At 43.1% G+C, this 18,916-nt stretch overlaps 1 protein-coding gene across 1 annotated transcript in view; it reads right to left on the bottom strand.

Moving 5' to 3' along the window:
* ASCC3 (activating signal cointegrator 1 complex subunit 3) overlaps nucleotides 1-18,916 on the bottom strand; it is a 271,099-nt gene that overhangs the window by 220,927 nt on the left and 31,256 nt on the right. The window contains exons 5-8 of the mRNA XM_066612963.1: nucleotides 13,003-13,123; nucleotides 9,995-10,202; nucleotides 8,379-8,520; nucleotides 7,151-7,276 (exon numbers count right to left, since the gene is read on the bottom strand). Of these exons, the coding sequence (XP_066469060.1) occupies nucleotides 7,151-7,276; nucleotides 8,379-8,520; nucleotides 9,995-10,202; nucleotides 13,003-13,123 (597 nt within the window). The remainder of the gene's footprint in view (nucleotides 1-7,150; nucleotides 7,277-8,378; nucleotides 8,521-9,994; nucleotides 10,203-13,002; nucleotides 13,124-18,916) is intronic.

Below are 18,916 nucleotides of genomic sequence, written 5' to 3' on the forward strand. Positions count from 1 at the left end.
TGGGATGTCGTGACACCCCAGCCTGAGAGCCCTGTGCTGTTTTCCCTTAAGAGACGTGGAGGGGAGGAAAGGCAGCGACACGATGCCCAGCATCGCGCCCCCGATCAGGACGCAAGGGCATGCCGCCACCCACCACTGCCCCCACTGCAATACATCTCCAACTTCCATCTGGCTCCCACTGCAAAATACATCTCCACCTTCCTTCCCTCTTCATGTGGGCCTTCTAAGAACAGAGAACTTCATCTCTTATAAGGCCCTTGTATGGAAGGAAGCAGAATATCTTCATTTCTAGAAATCTTCATTAAAAAAAAAAGGATGGAGAGGCTACCTAGAGAAAATTCTGCCAGGTAAATGAGGGAGGGCTGGTGGCACATATCACTGATGCTTCATTAAAGCAGCCCTCTTATTTAACTGGTATCTCTGTACGGTGGCAGTAAAGAAGGCCAATTCAATGCTTGGGATCATTAGAAAAGGTATTGAGAACAAAATGGCTAATATTATAATGCCGTTGTACAAATCGACGGTAAGGCCACACCTGGAGTTTTGTGTCCAGTTCTGTTCGCCGCATCTCAAAAAAAGACATAGTGGAAATGGAAAAGGTGCAAAAGAGAGCGACTAAGATGATTACTGGGCTGGGGCACCTTCCTTATGAGGAAAGGCTACGGCGTTTGGGCCTCTTCAGCCTAGAAAAGAGGCGCCTGAGAGGGCACATGATTGAGACATACAAAATTATGCAGGGGATGGACAGAGTGGATAGAGAGATGCTCTTTACACTCTCACATAACACCAGAACCAGGGGACATCCACTAAAATTGAGTGTTGGGAGAGTTAGAACAGACAAAAGAAAATATTTCTTTACTCAGTGTGTGGTTGGTCTGTGGAACTCCTTGCCACAGGATGTGGTGATGGCATCTGGCCTGGACGCCTTTAAAAGGGAATTGGACAAGTTTCTGGAGCAAAAATCCATTACGGGTTATAAGCCATGGTATGTATGTACAACCTCCTGATTTTAGAAATGGGCTATGTCAGAATGCCAGATGCAAGGGAGGGCACCAGAATGAGGTCTCTTGTTATCTGGTGTGCTCCCTGGGGCATTTGGTGGTCTGCTGTGAGATACAGGAAGCTGGACTAGATGGGCCTATGGCCTGATCCAGTGGGGCTGTTCTTATGTTCTTATCTCTGCCTGCCAAAGAAATTGCAGTTTAAAAAGTTCACTGCTTAACTAAACGCCAGATAACACAGGTTTTACTGTACTATGGTCAATACATATGATCATAATTAGAAATAAGAGATATTATTATATAAAGGAATACCAAAATACTAAAGTTCTCACTTTCAAAATTAGGCAGCCCAATCATGTCCATCAGTGATTGTGCTCAGTCACTTGGCACTGAACTACAGATGCCTTTTGAGAAGGGGCCCTTCTTGACAACTGGGGAAAAGGCGGAAACGACCTCCAGTTTATTAAATGCACGACAAAGGAAGAAATGCATGCTTTTCTCCTCTTTCTGTTGCAGAATGTGGCCATGGTCATACTGATAGTAACAATATTCTTATAAATACACACACAGCCAAGCTTTCATAAAACACCTGGAACATTAAAACGTTTGAAATACAGTCTCAAAATGAACCTAGAATAAACACTGAAACATTCTGAAAGAGGACCTCTAAAGCAAAATGTATACATTAAAATGTTCACCGTCAACCAATCCTCCCTATTAAGGAAAACTATAAGAGCAAGAAAACATTATGAAAGGGAAAATGGGGATATTGATTTTGTAATCATTCCTAGCCATTATGCAAAGAAAAATATGTACTTTTTTATTTAAGTCACTGATTAATTACAGTAAGTAAAAGAAAATGGAAATGGCATGAAACTACGAAATAAATCCTATCATGAACATTCACTTTAGGTAAAAAGCTAGAGCCATTTATCAGAAACACCATGTTAGATAAGCCTCAATTTGACCTTATTAAGAGAATGCTTTTTGCTCCACCTTGTAAAGTGCCCTCAATCCAGCCTTAGTCCCAAGTGCTTGTTCACCTGAACTTGCCTTCCCACCTGCCCCCCACAATTCTACCCCAATGCTTCTTGTTCTTTCCTTACTTGCCTTCTGGCCCCTTTCCTGCACCGTTAAGTTCAATTTGTCTTCCAGCCAGAAACAACACAGGTAGGCTGACTCAAGACACAATAGCTTCACAGCAGTCTTTCTAACCCTCCCTGGGAAAGAGTACCACTCTTTACTCATTTAGCATTAAAGAGCTAAGAGGGAGCCAAAGTAGCCCCACAGTACTCTTCTTTCATGTCAAAAGTGTGCTTCAGGGCTGGAAAGTCTACATCTTTTGTTCAAAGTGCCAGAAATATAGCTGCTCCAGGCTTGCAATGCTTTTTCATACTCTGGCAAAAAACACTGCAAAGAAAGTTGCAGCATGTCATTGGTGGAGAGATGAATGGATGTCATCGGTCATCCACTCAAAGGAAAATCACTATTCTCCACACAACCCCAGAAAGCAACTAAGTGTACCTATGTTATACTTAACCCTGAATAAAATAATAATGTATACATTACAATGTATACATTGATGATGTATAAAAATGTATAATAATGTGTACATTAAAAGTATACAGTAGGGAATAAGGATATGGACACATGAAACAGACAATTTGCTGAAGCTAAACAGGTCTGGATCTGATCAGCATCTGGATAGGTGACCACAGGGGTGACCTCCCGCATGCCTCCTTGACTTCTATAATGAAGTGGCAAGATATAGATATAATCCTTCATTGCCTTACTAAAACTTTGTTTCAACAAGTGTTTGAGCTGATTTTATCCTTCCTGAATACTAACTTTTGCCTGTTTGCCTTTCTTTTAAAGATGTATCTATTAAAGATATAGTCATGCACCAACCTACTAATTACAATGGAGAAGCTTAAAGATATGCTTAATTATTCTAGGCTGCAAATCTATATTCACTTACCTGGGGCTAAGTTCCTCTGAATTCAAAAGGGGTTATTTCTCAGTAGACATGCACAAGGATGTCATGACATGCACATCATGCTGCCAGACTAATACTACATTAAGAAAATGTGAAAGGCATTTTAAAGTAAATGTGGGTAAATCCCTTCTTCCAAAGATCCTGGAGATGCTAAATCAAAATCTGTTGTCTACTAAACTGCATTGTGAAGCACAAAGGTAAAATTCATGGGTGTGTGTGTGTGTTTTCGCTCTAAGAACATGAGAACAGTCCCGCTGGATCCGGCCACAGGCCCATCTAGTCCAGCTTCCTATATCTCACAGTGGCCCACCAAATGCCCCAGGGAGCACACAAAACAAGAGAACTGCATCCTGGTGCCTTTCGTTGCATCTGACATTCTGACATAACCCATTTCTAAAATCAGGAGGTTGCACATATACATCATGGCTTGTAACCTGTAATGGATTTTTCCTCCAGAAATTTGTCCAATTCCCTTTTAAAGCCATCTAGGCCAGATGCCATCATCACATCCTGTGGCAAGGAGTTCCACATACCAACTGCACAATGAGCAAAGAAATACTTTCTTTTTCTGTCCTAACTCTCCCAACTCTCAATTTTAGTGGATGTCCCCTGGTTCTGGTGTTACGTGAGAGTGTAAAGAGCATCTCTCTATCCACTCTATCCTTCCTGTGCATAATTTTGTATGTCTTAATCATGTCCCCCCTCAGGTGTCTCTTTTCTAGGCTGAAGAGGTCCAAACGCTATAGCCTTTCCTCATAAGGAAGGTGCCCTAGCCCAGTAATCATTTTAGTTGCTCTCTTTGGCACCTTTTCCATTTCCACTATGTCATTTTTGAGATGTGGCAACCAGAACGGACACAATACTCCAGGTGTGGCCTTACCATCATTTTGTACAACGGCATTATAATATTAGCCATTTTGTTCTCAATACCTTTTCTAATGATCCCAAGCATAGAATTGGCCTTCTTCACTGCAGCCACACATTGGGTCAACACTTTCATCAACCTGTCCACCACCGCCCCAAGATTTCTCTCCTGATCTATCACAGACAGCTCAGAACCCATTGAACTTACATTGAAACTCATCTGCCCTTTTCCTGTCCATTCTGCTAGTTTGGAGAGATCCTTCTGGAGCTCCTCACAATCACTTCTGGCCTTCAACACTCGGAAAAGTTTGGTTTTGCCTGCAAACTTAGCCACCTCACTGCTCAACCCTGTCTCCAGGTCATTTATGAACAGGTTGAAAAGCACGGTCCCAGGACAGATCCTTGGGGCACACCGCTTTTCACCTCTCTCCATTTCTGTACATGTACTGTACACTGTACCTGCCTAGAGTACTTCAAGGATGTGATGAGGCGGACAAAATTTTATGTCTGTAGTGCGATTTAATGCATGCCTAGGATGCTTCTTCAGTTTCTCAATCCACTCTGCTTCTATTTCCCTGAACTTCCATGGCTTAGAGTACACAATACATTTCCACACTACTATTTTTTCTTCATTCTCTAAAGTTTGTAAACCACCTTTTCTATACAATTTTAGTTTGCTGAGACACAATACTTTGATTAATTCTGTCTGCATCTCAAGGTACAGAAATTATCTAAAAAAACTAAGAGGTGCTAATAACAATACCCTTTTTCCAAGTGCATTTCAGACTACAATTTAATTTAAAAAAAAGTTTTTGCCCAACAACAACAAGATATCCTTCTCTGCCATGCTAATTGTGTTGAAGGATACTAAAACGGGTGTTACCACCCTCCTCTTATAAGCTATGGCCATCAGCAAGTTTGGTTGGCAAGAGGGAATTTTGGTAGGTGTGACTTTTTAAGCTTCCATGTTGAGCTGCACCTGCCAAACTTCCCTCTTCTATACAATGGTTAAAGGTATAGGCACTATGTGCTCCATTGTATCTGGTCACCCAGGTTGAGTCAATTCATATAACTTTTAATATACCAATAGTAAATTGTGTGTTCCCTTTAAGGCATGGGAAAAGTATACAAATCTCTTCCCTAAATATAGGACTGCTTCAGACATGATGAGGTTTTCTGATATGAAAATCATTTTTGCAATGCTGCCTTAATCCATGCATTCATGGGGAAAAAAAATACTTATGCTGAATTCTCCACAAGATGGTGCACACTTTTTTCTTCCTTTACCCAGATTATTCCTGCTCAGAAATGTGAAGCAGCCCACAGAAGATTAAGGAACATAAAATCAAGGCAGTGGGTACAAAATGTATTGCCACCCGTGTTCAAAACACTTAGCTTGATGGTTTCAAGGTCCTTTTCCAAGCACAAGACAGTTAAAATGGAAACTCAAGTATATTATTTTATAATCCCATCTGACAAAACCTATTGCCATATTTATGAACCATCTGACAGCTCAACTAGACAGAAAAATTGAGCCATACCAACCATAAGATGTATCATTTTAAAGCCAGTTTTCAACAAAAATTGTTTGAAGTAAAAAAAATCAATTTTCAGAGGCACAGAACTAAAAATATTTGATTTATAAATATTTAGTTATTTGATTTTTCTCTGTAAACCGCTTTGTGAACTTTTAGTTGAAAAGCGGTATATAAATACTGTTAATAATATTGCTTAAAGAGCTGAACTTTTTGTAGGTTTAAATGTTATGAAGAGTATATTAGCAGAGAAAATGCGTGTTTCACAAACTAGATTTCAAAGTATTTAAGCCCATCAAGTGTTTAGTAATTATCCAACTGCATGCATAGTTCAACTTTTTTCTTAAACAGGACATATTCACACCTCTCGCTACTAGTATCTGCAAAACTGTTAAATCAGTGCTTTTTAAATTATTCCCAAGTGTACAAAGTGCTTCACACATATCATCATATTGTTATGCTCAGAACAACTCTGGAAGGTTCCAACCAGGAAGGCAAGGGGAGAGGAGAGGAGTGTAAATGATTTGGAGCTTGCTCTTTCTTCTTCTCTTAGCTTTTAGAGATCATGTATCTCTGCTGCCTCTTCCCATTTGCTCTCTGCTGGCCTGTTCAAACAAACAAGACAGGCAGTGAATGCTGGGAGTGCCCCTAGGCATGCTTCGCCCAGCCTGTTTTGTTCTGACAAGATGGGCATAGAACAAGTAGGACGAGGCAGATGGCCCAACAGGTAAGGGGGGAGGGTCTGCCTTTGTCTTGCCCAACTGGCTTTCTTCTGGGCAAGGAGGAGAAGGCAGAGCCAGGCAGTGACTTAACTGGGGGCAGGGGTTCAAAGCACTAAGTTTTGCAGGGAGCCTCACCACAGTGTGTAAGGGGCCCCTTTCTTCCCCTTTGGAGCCATTCCAGGTGGTGGGAGCATATGCTTCCATTTGCTCCCACCACCTGGAATGGCTCCAAACAGGAGGGAGGCAAGCCTCTTGCACGCTGCGGTGAGGCTCCCTGCAAAACTTAGTGCTTTGCACCTCCTCTAGCTATGCCACTGGAGCCAAGTGATCCTGCTCTGGTCGATTGTGGAAACAAGTAATCAAAACAGGATCATCCTGCCTCCTGCAGCTCCACTGACACAATTACTCTCAGTGGCAGTGCTGGAGGACGATGTGGGTTGTTGCTGTCAGCAAGCAAGAAACAGATCAAAGAGCTGACTGAAGTGGCTGGGTTAGCAATGGACATCCTCATCAGTCCACCTTGCCCCCCACCCAACCTCCCTCTCAAAGCAGCTGCTTCAGTCAACTCATGATTGGGTTGGCCCTGTTGTTAAGCATGTGCTTTTCTCACTTTGAATCTCACTGAAGTCAACAGGGCTTAAAATGCTTCCCTTCTGCTGGATTGTGCTAACTGTTTATAAGAGAACAAAATCTACTACAAGAAACAGTACGAATTGAGGAGACTGTATTATTGCACTATTCATGCAACTTCTGTAGGCCACTGCTTTCTATGAAAACATGAACAATGTTCAGAGAGCCAGACCGCTGGATGGGAGAGACTAGGTTCAAATTTCTGCTCAGTGAGCTGTCTTGCTCAAGTCATTCCGCCCTAGCTTATCATTGGATAATTAAAGTTTATGTAATCAAGCTTATGTTATTCTGTAAACCACCATGAATACAAAGTGCACTATGAAAATCATTATTAAACCATTAAAAAACAGAATTTCTTTTTTTGTCAAAAGACAGTTTCAATTTAAAAGTTGATTTTCTCACCTCATCTAAATCTTTAATATAAACTGGTTTTTCCTCAATGCCAACTGGCATTGGCTCACTGTGAGGGATCTTGACTTCTTCAAACATTTTATTATTTTCTCTCTCAATCGCTTCCGGCAGAAGCATCTGTGGAAATTAAAGAGAAGAAAGGGAAGGGGGAAAAGGGGTTAAAGGATGAGACAAATAGAAGCTGGTTCAAAACTGCTTTACTGTACTTTCAAATTTCACCAATAACTCAAAGAAGCTTGTGTCACTCTCAATGGGAGGAATCCAAATCTGCTCTTGTGTCTGCAAAAGGGCTTGTGCAAGGAAAAAAACCCAAATTCAAACTTCTTGCATTGCATCCAAGCATTTCAATTTTAAAACACAGGTTTAAAACAGGTTTTATGGGAGGAGGCAGCTTAGCTTCCTTCTTGTTGTGGGGGCTTTAAAAAACAATTACCATTTCTCTGTGGGCAGTGGCAACTTGTGCCACACTTGAAGCATTGAAAGCATTCCCAATGACTATTTTGATATCCAGAATGTTCCAGGAAATAACCCAGGGTGCAATCTGGGGCTTACCCAGGAATAAGGTGTTACCCTTATGTCAGTACCTTCCAGCACTGGCATAGCAGTGCCAATGGGACGTGTGCTGCATCTTGCAGTTGGGTGTCACTCACTGAGGCCTCCTCAAAGTAAGGGAATGTTTGTTGCTTTACCTCAGAGCTGCATTGCCCTTATGTCAGTGCTGGAAAGCACTGACATAAGGGGTTAGGATTGTGCCCTCAGTGTCATGCATTCTGGAGGGGGAAACATGGTGACGATCCCAGCCATCAAGAAAGTAATCAGAGCTTTCAAGTTTTTAAAATGAGACAGATAAATCCTCTGTTGCCATCACTCACCACAACAAATTCCACAGAATTATGCTGGCAACAGAGCAACTATCACTAGTGGAACTTTGGATTCAACCTAATATTCCAAAAAGAAACAGATGAATGTGGCAGAGACTGCCAAGGCCCTAAAGGAGTTCACTAGAACTAATGACAATATATTCACTGAGATCTCTCGGGCGTAAGGGATTGGTGATCTTGGTTGACAACTATGCAAATGTACTGTGGATTAAAAAAACCTGATAAATCAGTGGGAAGAAAAATTATTTCCACTTCAGGGTGTAAAGAGAATTTGAAAACTCCTAAAACAATTCCATGTTCACCCAAATAGATGTAGAAATAAAACACTAAGAGCATACCTTCGATCCCCCAACAAACGCCGAGGTTTTCCGAGCTTCAGCTTGCGAGTCATAGACATGAGGATAATGAATTTTTTCAAAATCCGACTCTCTCTGTCTGCTTAGAACTGGCATTGTGCGAGCATTCAGAAGTGCTTGTTCTCTGTAACCAAACAAAACCAATTGAAATCCAAGTCAGATCATGTTGAATACGGGCAGTGCTTTTTTTTGTAAAAAAAAAAAAAAAAAAAGGTGCAGGAACTCACAACTTGTTAATCTTTTATTTATTTATTTAATTTATTTTTAAACCATTTTTATCAGAGAAATAAGTAATAAGATACAACTAGATGTAGTCAATAACTGCGCGCGCACACACACACACACACACACACACACAGTGTGAGCTCCCTGATAGCAAAAGCACTCCTGCCACAGCTGGAGTGAAACACCCCATTTTTTTTAGGTGGGGAGGTGCTCCATTGGGCTATAGGAAACTCTCTCCATTGGGCTATAGGAAAGCCTATACTAATATACAAGTTCTTGAGCCCAGCTGGTGGCCATCAGCGCCTCAAGTATTAGTTCCAAACACTTTGAGCCTACAAGCTGTTATGGCTCAATTGCTAAAGTGCTGGTCTGTGGAGCCAGAGGCTAGGGGTTCAAATCCCTATGAGGAATAAATTTTTTTTGGTGGGGAGGTGCTCTATGGCTGCAAAATAAAAAGGTTGGTTGCTAGTTGCCAAAAGGGGCGCCAGTTGAGGCTGCCCCAGGCAGGCTTTGGGACTGAACTTTGAGGAGTTTTGCACTTCAAGAATGTGTTATGGGAATTATTTCCAGTCTCTCCTCTTTCAACCATTAAAACTATCACATGCCTGTCTCATGCTGCTGGCAAATGTTCTTGGTGGCAGAGGATAGTTTGTAGCTGCTAATTTTTGCCTACTATGAGCAAGATTTGAACTAATCAATGAGAGGAAGTTTAGCTGCTGCCTCCTGTGCACAATCTAGTCCCAGTCTCAGCCAATGCCCAAGCCAGTCAGGAAGATGAGAAAGAGGTTCCTTGGGCGGTAGGAGACTCTTCTGTCACCCAGTTCCTCTTGCAGACTTTTCTTTGGAGATGTCTGGCATTATGAACTTTCTTTATATTTCTATTGAGGAAAATGACCACCCATTTAAAGGATGCTTCCAAGATGTGGTGTTCTTTAACAAGTGAATTGCTTCCTTTGTCCTTCACAGTGGAGCAGGAAGGAGAAAATGTGTCCAGATGGAGAGAAGAAAATAGGCAGAGAGAGTGAGTGGGGTGTTGAGGATTGGAAGAAAAGAAATGGGGAAAGGAACAAAAGGCAGGGCATGTGTGTAAGTAGAGGGGCAAAGGATTCCTCTTCCTTCCCATAACACATTCTTGAAGTGAATCCATCGTGGCAGAGACCTACTCTCTCATCGATACACTTAGGCACCATGATGTCTGCATACATATACCTCACTTTAGAAAAAGACAGATATTGGAACCATGTGAGGTGAGAAGGGAGATAAACGTGTTTTCCTTCATTCAACCATACAGTCACTAAAGCTGGACATAAGAAATGTTTACAATTTATGAACAAGAACAGCATAAGCAATTTTCAGTCGATGGCATTTATTACCTTTGCAACCGCAGCTCCTTGGGATCAAAGCCCATTATTCCATCTGCAAAAGCTTCTCCATCTTCCCCGGCTCGTTTTTCTCGCCTGGCATTCCGTTTCTCTTCCCGGCGGCACTGTTTCATTAACTGCTTCTCTTGTTCAGACTGTATTGTGACTTGACATCCATAATTGGGCTTAGTGTTTTCTCCTGCAAACTTCTTGCATTGTTCTGAAATATGGAAGCAGGCAGGGCCATCAGTAGATACCAATAGACCAGTGGTTTTCAAACTCTCATGGAGAGTTTGAGTCACTGTAAGTGCTTGCGGGGGCGGGGCAGCAGCAGGGGCGGGTGGAAGGCAGCAGCAGGATCCCCAGGATCGTGCCGCTCAGGGGGCTGCAGGGGCTTGGGTGCACTTGCCCAAGCTGCGGGGAGCCCAGTGCAAACCTTTGGCAGGGCTCCCCACAGCAGTGAAAGTGAAAGCGGAGCGATCGCGCTCCACTTCCGCTTTAGCGGAGGCGGAACGCGATCGCTCCGCTTTCACTGCTGCAGGGAGCCCTGCCAAAGGTTCGCAGCAGGCTCCCCACAGCCCGGGGAGGCTGCAGGAGGCTTGGGCAAGTGCACGCAAGCCCCTGCAGCCCCCTGAGCGGCGCAATCCTGGGGATTGTGCTGCTGCCTCCTCCCTGCCTCCAGGCTGCCCCCACCCCTTAAGGGGGCAGAGGCCAGGGCCCACAGTCTGGGGCATCACGATGCCCCAGTTTGAAAAGCCCTGCAATAGCCTATAGTCTCTGCTCTTAAGATGTTACAAAGGTCATAAGTAATATTGAATGCATTAAAAAGTGTGTAAAGATACTTGCGTAGTGGGGGATGACAACTTTAATATCATGCCATTTAGATTTCAATTGTCCTAGGTGATCAACTATGATTTTGAAAACGAAACTTGCAGTTTACTGCACACATGACACCGTAATGATATAACAAGGAATCTCTAATGCCAGAATGAAGCCTGTTCTTTAGCCAATGTTTCAAGAAATAGAAGTAGACAGAGAACACCCTACTTTATCTTCAAGGCACACAAAATTCAACTCCCTTAAGTTGGAATCCTATACACTAGTAGTTCTCAAACTTTTTAGCACCGGGACCCACTTTTTAGAATGATAATCTGTGAGGACCCACCAGAAGTGATGTCATTAACCTGGAAGTGACGTCCTGGTCAGAAGCGATATCATCAAACAAGAAAATTTTTAATAACCCCATATGGCAAAATAAAATCTAATTAATTAAATAAATTAAAAGTTTACAATAAGAATAAGTTAAAAATATTTAAAATAAAGGAAAACCTCCAAACACTCCCAAGCAGCTGCTGATCTGTTTAAAAAATATTCCCCAAACACTCCAAATCCTTTCCCCATATCCCACATTTACCTGGGAGAAAGCCCCATTGACTATCACTGTTAAAACCATATACATAACTTGTTAAAAGTATAGATCTCTATCATTTCCCCAAATGCAGTCACATGCTATGGTAGCATCAAGTCTAATATATTAAAAATAAAATACACATTGAAATGAATAGGGACCCACCTGAAACTGGTTTGCAACCCACCTGGTGGGTCCCAACACACAGCTGGAGAAATACTGCTATACACTTATCTGGCAGGAAGTTCCATTGAATTCAATGGTACTTACTCCTGAGTGGAAGTACCTAGGATTGCACTGTTACTCTCTTAACTGTGGCTTTAGAGGCTCACCATCATCCCTTTTGAATGATAAATATTTGTATTACATAACCATAAACAGGTAAACACACAAACTACAGAGCAATTCTATGTATGTTGACTCAGAAGTACTTTTAAACCTCAGATCAGTTATTTTTGATGGATTTTGTTTAATTAGGGGAGCAATTTTAGTTTATGTTTTGGGGTGGGGGAGGGCTGGCAGCAGGTGGGTGAACCAGGCCCAGGAGGGGGGTAAGACTGTGCTCCGGCACTTAGGCTGGATACTAACCCACTTCCCAAGCAGCCTGGCATTACACCGGGCTGCTTGATCTGCACCAGCAATTTCGCTGGCGCAGATCAGAGTAGCCCCATTGAGGTGGCTGCTGTGCAACACGGGATAAGAGGAAATAAATCCCCTTGCTCCAAGTTGCACTAGAGCCACCTCCTACCCTGCGCTGGATATAGTGCAGGCCAGCTGTTCCTGCTTGTTCCAGTGCAGGATAGGATTGGACTGCCCATCAATTTTGTGGATTCTATACTTAAAGAACCATAGTTTACATTGATTGATAAAATGTTAGCTACTGTCCTTACACAAATCACTACTACTTTTAACAGAAAAAAATTGGCTAAACTGATTAAAAACCATTTTAAAATTAAAAAAATTTAAAATTTAACCCATTTTAACTGGGTTAAAAAGGCAAACCCAGTTAAACCCAGCAACAGTTCTTCGTGTATTAAAAAAATAATGTTAAGTATTTATTCAAACCACAGAAAGTAGGTATCGCCTCTTTCGCATATGAGAGAATGCCTATTCTGAGATAGCAACTGCTGTGACATAGGAATCGTATATGAACAAGGTAATTGTGCTTTACAGGTCATGCCTCATTATTCAGTTAAACTTGAATTATTTACTATGCTGTTACTCCCAATTTCTCCTCGCCCTTTACTAAGAAACTACAATAGACACTTAACTGATAATTTTAAGAAAAAGGGAAGAACATTATTCTTGGAATAAGACTGCATGTACTGTTTGGTAAAAAGTAGCGAACACTCTGGTGTTTGGTTTTAAATTCAGACAGAAAGACTTTTAAAGAAATTATTTTGAATTATCCAGAGATAATCCACAAGGAGCTTCCTATTTAACATAGTTAGGATGATCAGTACTCAAAGAAAGTAGAAGTCATGAAATGAAGCAATCCATAGGAGGATGTTTATGTAAGTTTTTTTTTTTTTTTAAACAACTGACCAAAAGTTACGGTTTATACAGGAAAGGCCTTAGAATCTAGTCACATAGCCATGCAAAACTACTTTACCTTGCAGGGACTGAAGCTTATAATCATTTGGCCCCAAGAAACCTCTCTCCACAATTGTAGATCTATTGTGCAGGAGCTTCTCTATGAGTTCAAATCCTTCCGGTCCTAATAGCTCAAACAACTAAAGGAGGAAAAAAACCAAAACCCTGTTAACCACAAAAATTGGTACAATATAACCGTATCTATCCTATCTTTAACAGAAGTTTGCGTTCCGCACGGAGGGCCACAAATACATCGCAGTAGAAGCTCAATATGGAAGTAAAATAGCGTATGGTTCCATAGCTGGTTTTGGGGTATGCCCTGCTGGCCTTGGGGCATGCCCTACTATGGATCAAGAGTTAATTTTCTGGTCTGAAAGCCAAGTTCACTCATTTACACAGACAAACTCACTACTAAATCAAGCAGCAGGCATGCACTGAGCAGATGGTTGGTGCCATCAATACTGACACAACTGATTGACTGGCGGGATGCATGCATGCATAAACCAATCCAGAATATGATATGAGCCATGTCCATGGTGATGGATACCAGTTTTCTGATAAGTGTTGGGAGATGGATTCAGATCAATCACGTTTGGGGGGTCCTCTAAAAATAAAATATTTTCACAATGTCATGGAAGAGTGGAAGCTGGAGTAACTTATGATTAAATGCATATTTAATAGTTAAAAATAGTTAAAAGATATAATATTAGGCAATCTTCTGAAAGACTGAGCCTTAGAGGGATTCTCTCACATACACACAACTTAAGATGGATCAGGCTTTTTTTTTTTTTTTTTTTAATTGCACAGTGCCACCAATGTACAGTTTCTGGGCCCAAGCAGGTAACAACTGTAGACAGTCTGGAAGAGGTGGCAGCAGGACATCTAAAGCCATCGGGGGGGGGGGGGATTCGGCAAACACTCCCTGGGTTCTTTAAAGCAATCCCCTCTTCTCTTTTAAAGCAATTCCCTCTGTTGCTACGGCACCAGCACCGGCACCTGCCCTGTGTGTGTGAGTGTGTGTGTGAGAGAGAGAGACCTCCACCTCGCTGCATGTGTTCTGGCTACAGAGGTTCTTGCCCCCCCTTCCCCTCTTCAGCCTCGGCTGGCTCAGGGGCTCCAGGAATGTTACTGTTTCTTTGCAAGGGGAACCTCTTCCAGGGCTCCAGGGTTATTCCCTGCCTGGGTGAGGCTGAGCCTTTTTGCAGTGTTTTGGGCCAGACCAGGGCAAAGGAGGAAAAGGTGTGTGGGACATGCAGTACCCAACCCAATTCTCGTTGAGACAAATCCAAAGATAAAAAATCCATGGATAAATAGGCTGCACCTGTACTAGGTAGATTTTGAGGAGGAATATGGAAGGGGAGGAAAGAGAGAAGTGATACACACAGATGTACTAGGAGGGAATTCCAAGCATAATGAAAAAAACGGAGTCATAAGTGTGCCAGAAACATTTAAGTATTATTATTATTATTATTTATTACTTTGAGTTACAATGATCTACATCTATATCTTGATAGCAAATTTTTAAGAAAAAACACAAAATTTTGGAATTGGAACATTTTGAAAAAGTTTGTTTTCATATTTAGAAGAATTATTTTAACTTTTAGAAGCTTCAGTAGAACATAAGAACAGCCCCACTGGATCAGGCCATAGGCCCATCTAGTCCAGCTTCCTGTATCTCACAGCAGCCCCACCAAATGTCTCAGGGAGCACACCTGATAACAAGAGACCTGCATCCTGGTGCCCTCCCTTGCATCTGACATAGCCCATTTCTAAAATCAGGAGGTTGCACATACACATCATGGCTTCTAACCCATAATCCAGAAACTCCAGAAACTTGTCCAATCACCTTTTAAAAGCATCCAGGCCAGACGCCATCACCACATCCTGTGGCAAGGAGTTCCACAGACCAACCACTCACTGAGTAAAGAAATATTTTCTTTTGTCTGTCCTAACTCTCCCAACACTCAATTTTAGTGGATGTCCCCTGTTTCTGGTGTTATGTGAGAGTGTAAAGAGCATCTCTCTCTACCCACTCTACCCTTCCCATGCATAGTTTTGTATGTCTTAATCATGTCCCCCTTCAGGCGTCTCTTTTCTAGGCTGAAGAAGCGCAAACGCTGTAGCCTTTCCTCATAAGGAAGGTGCCCCAGCCCAGCAATCATCTTAGTTGCCCTCTTTTGCACCTTTTCCATTTCCACTATATCCTTTTTGAGATGCGGAGATCAGAACTGGACGCAATACTCCAGGTGTGGCCAATTTGTACAACAGCATTATAACATTAGCCGTTTTGTTCTCAATACCTTTTCTAATGATCCTAAGCATAGAATTGACCTTCTTCACTGCCGCCGCACATTGGGTCGACACTTTCATCGTCTTGTCCACCACCCCCCCAAGATCTCTTTCCTGATCTGTCACAGACAGCTCAGAACCAATTAGCCTGTATGCGAAGTTTTGATTTCTTGCCCCAATGTGCATGACTTTACACTTACTTACATTGAAACACATCTGCCATTTTGCTGCCCATTCAGCCAGTTTGGAGAGATCCTTCTGGACAATCACATCTGGTCTTCACCACTCAGAAAAGTTTGGTGTCGTCTGCAAACTTAGCCACTTCACTGCTCAACCCTGTCTCCAGGTCATTTATGAACAGGTTGAAGAGCACTGGTTCCAGGACAGATCCTTGGGGCACACCACTTTTCACCTCTCTCCACTGTGAAAATTGCCCATTGACACCCACTCTCTGTTTCCCAGTCTTCAACCAGTTCCCAATCCATGAGAGGACCTGCCCTCTAATTCCCTGACTATGGAGTTTTTTCAGTAGCCTTTGGTGAGGGACTGTGTCGAAAGCCTTCTGAAAGTCCAGATATATAGTGTCTACGGGTTCTCCCACATCCACATGCCTGTTGACTTTTCAAAGAATTCTAAAAGGTTTGTCAGGCAAGACTTACCCTTACAGAAGCCATGCTGACTCTCCCTCAGCAAGGCCTGTTCGTCTATGTGTTTTGAGATCCTATCTTTGATGAGGCATTCCACCATCTTACCCGGTATGGATGTTAGGCTGACCGGCCTATAGTTTCCCGGGTCCCCCCTCTTTCCCTTTTTAAAAATAGGCGTGACATTTGTTATCCTCCAATCTTCTGGCACCGTGGCCGTTTTGAGGGACAAGTTGCATACCTTAGTCAAGAGATCTGCAACTTCATTCTTCAATTCCTTAATAACCCTTGGGTGGATGCCATCAGGGCCCGGTGACTTATTGATCTTTAATTTATCAATGAGGTCTGAAACATCTTCTCTTTTAATCCCTATCTGACTTAACTCCTCGGTCAGGAGGGGCCGTTCGGGCAGCGGTATCTGCCCGAGGTCTTCTGCCGTGAAGACAGATGCAAAGAACTCATTTAATTTCTCTGCCATCTCTAAGTCTCCTTTTATCTCCCCTTTCCCTCCCTCACCATCCAGAGGGCCAACCGCTTCTCTGGAGGGTTTCCTGCTTCTAACATATTTGAAGAAGCTTTTATTATTCCCCTTAATGTTGCTGGCCATGCGTTCCTCATAGTCTCTCTTGGCCTCCCATATCACCTTCTTACATTTCTTTTGCCACAGTTTATGTTCCTTTTTATTCTCCTCATTAGGGCAAGACTTCCATTTACGGAAGGAAGCTTCCTTGCCCTTCACAGCCTCTCTAACTTGGCTGGTTAGCCATGCGGGCACCCTCCTGGATTTAGTGGAACCCTTCTTTCTTTGCGGTATACACCTCTGCTGGGCCTCTATTACTGTTGTTTTAAGCAGCCTCCATGCACTCTGGAGAGATTGGACTCTTTTTACCCTCCCTTTCAACCTCCTTCTAACCAGCCTCCTCATTTGAGGGAAGTCCGCCCGTCGGAAGTCAAGGGTTTTTGTTAGAGATTTGCCTGGTATTCTTCCCCCAACGTGCACGTCAAAACGGATGTGCACGTCAAAACGGAGGTCTGAAACATCTTCTCTTTTAACCTCTGACATAATTCCTTGGTCAGGAGGGGCCATTCAGGCAGCGGTATCTGCCTGAGGTCTTCTGCCATGAAGAAAGATGCAAAGAACTCATTTAATTTCTCTGCCACCTCCAAGTCTCCTTTTATTTCCCCTTTCCCTCCCTCACCATCCAGAGAGCCAACCACTTCTCTGGCGGGTTTCCTGCTTATAACATATTTGAAGAAGCTTTTATTATTCACCTTAATGCTGCTGGCCATATGTTCCTCATGGTCTCTCTTGGCCTCCCGTTTCACCTTCTTACATTTCTTTTGCCACGTTTATGTTCCTTTTTATTCTCCTCATTAGGGCAAGACTTTCATTTACAGAAGGAAGCCATGCAGGCACCCTCCTGGACTTAGTCAAGCCCTTCTTCCTTTGCAGTATACACTTCTGCTGGGCCTCTATTACTGTTGATTTGAGCAAGCTCCATGCTCTCTGTAGAGACTGGACTCTTTTTACCTTCCCTTTCAACCTCCTTCTAACTAGCCTCCTCATTTGAGGGAAGTCCGCTCGTTGGAAGTCAAGGGTTTTTGTGAGAGATTTGCCCGGTATTCTTCCCCCAACGTGCACGTCAAAACGGATCGCAGCATGATCGCTGTTCCCCAACGGCTCAGTAACATTGACATCTCTAACCAGGTCCTGAGTACTGCACAATATTAAATCCAGAGTCACCTGTCCTCTGGTGGGCTCCATGACTAGCTGCTCTAAGCCACAGTCATTTAGCATGTCAAGGAATCAGGTCTCCTCTTGGTGACCAGAACAGAAATGGACCCAGTCAGTATGAGGATAATTAAAGTCCCCCATGATTACAACCCTGTCCTTCCTTGTCACCTCCCTGATCTGTTTCCTCATTTCAAGGTCCCCTTCCGGTTTCTGGTCTGGAGGACGATAATACGCCCCTAGTATTACATCACTCCTCAGGCCTGGTAATTTAACCCATAGAGATTCTATGGAGTCGGACCCAACTTCAATCTCCACTTTGCTGGATTCTATCCCTTCCTTAACATAAATAGCCACCCCACCTCCAACACACCCCTCCCTGTCCCTCCTGTACAGTTTATAGCCCGGGATTGCGGTATCCCACTGATTCTCTGCATTCTCCGCATTCCGCATAACCAGGTTTCCGTTATACCCACTATGTCAATGTTTTTCCTTGTCACCAGACATTCCAGTTCTCCCATCTTTGCTCAGAGACTTCGGGCATTTGCATAAAAGCATTTGTACATGGAATGCCCCAGGATGGGCTGCTTATTAGCTCCTTTATCCCTGAATCCTCTCATTGTGCCAAACCGTCTATCACATCCCATCACGCTACCATTCCCAATTTCTTCTCCTACTCTGTCTTTGCCTTGTTGTTCTTTAACCTGCCCATCCTCATCCCATAGGGATGAGGAGTCCCGAACCGGATACCCCTCAGCTCCTGTCGGCTTTCTCCCAGGGATCAGTTTAAAAGCTGCTCTGCCACCTTTTTAATCTTATGCGCCAGCAGTCTGGTTCCATTCTGGATCAAGTGAAGCCTGTCCCTCTTGTACAGGCCCCGCTTGTCCCAAAACATTCCCCAGTGCCTAACGAATCTAAACCCCTCCTCCCTACACCACCGTCTCATCCACACATTGAGGCCCCTGATCTCCGCCTGCCTAGCTGGCCCTGCATGTGCAACGTGTAGCACTTCAGAGAACACTATGTTTGAAGTCCTGGCTTTCAGCTTCCTACCTAATAGCCTAAATTTGGCTTCCAGGACCTCCCAGCTACACTTGCCCATGTCGTTGGTGCTGACATGCACCACAACCTCTACCTCCTCCCCAGCACTATCTACCAGCCTGTCTAGATGAGTACGAAAAGCACCTTAGAGAACAAAAGCAACTAAGGTAACTATTTCTCTTCCATGTAAGTCAACAGGGCTAAAAACTAATTGCTTAAAACAGAGC

The sequence above is a fragment of the Tiliqua scincoides genome, chromosome 1, assembly GCF_035046505.1.
Source record: "Tiliqua scincoides isolate rTilSci1 chromosome 1, rTilSci1.hap2, whole genome shotgun sequence".
NCBI classification, from domain to species: Eukaryota; Metazoa; Chordata; class Lepidosauria; order Squamata; family Scincidae; genus Tiliqua; species Tiliqua scincoides.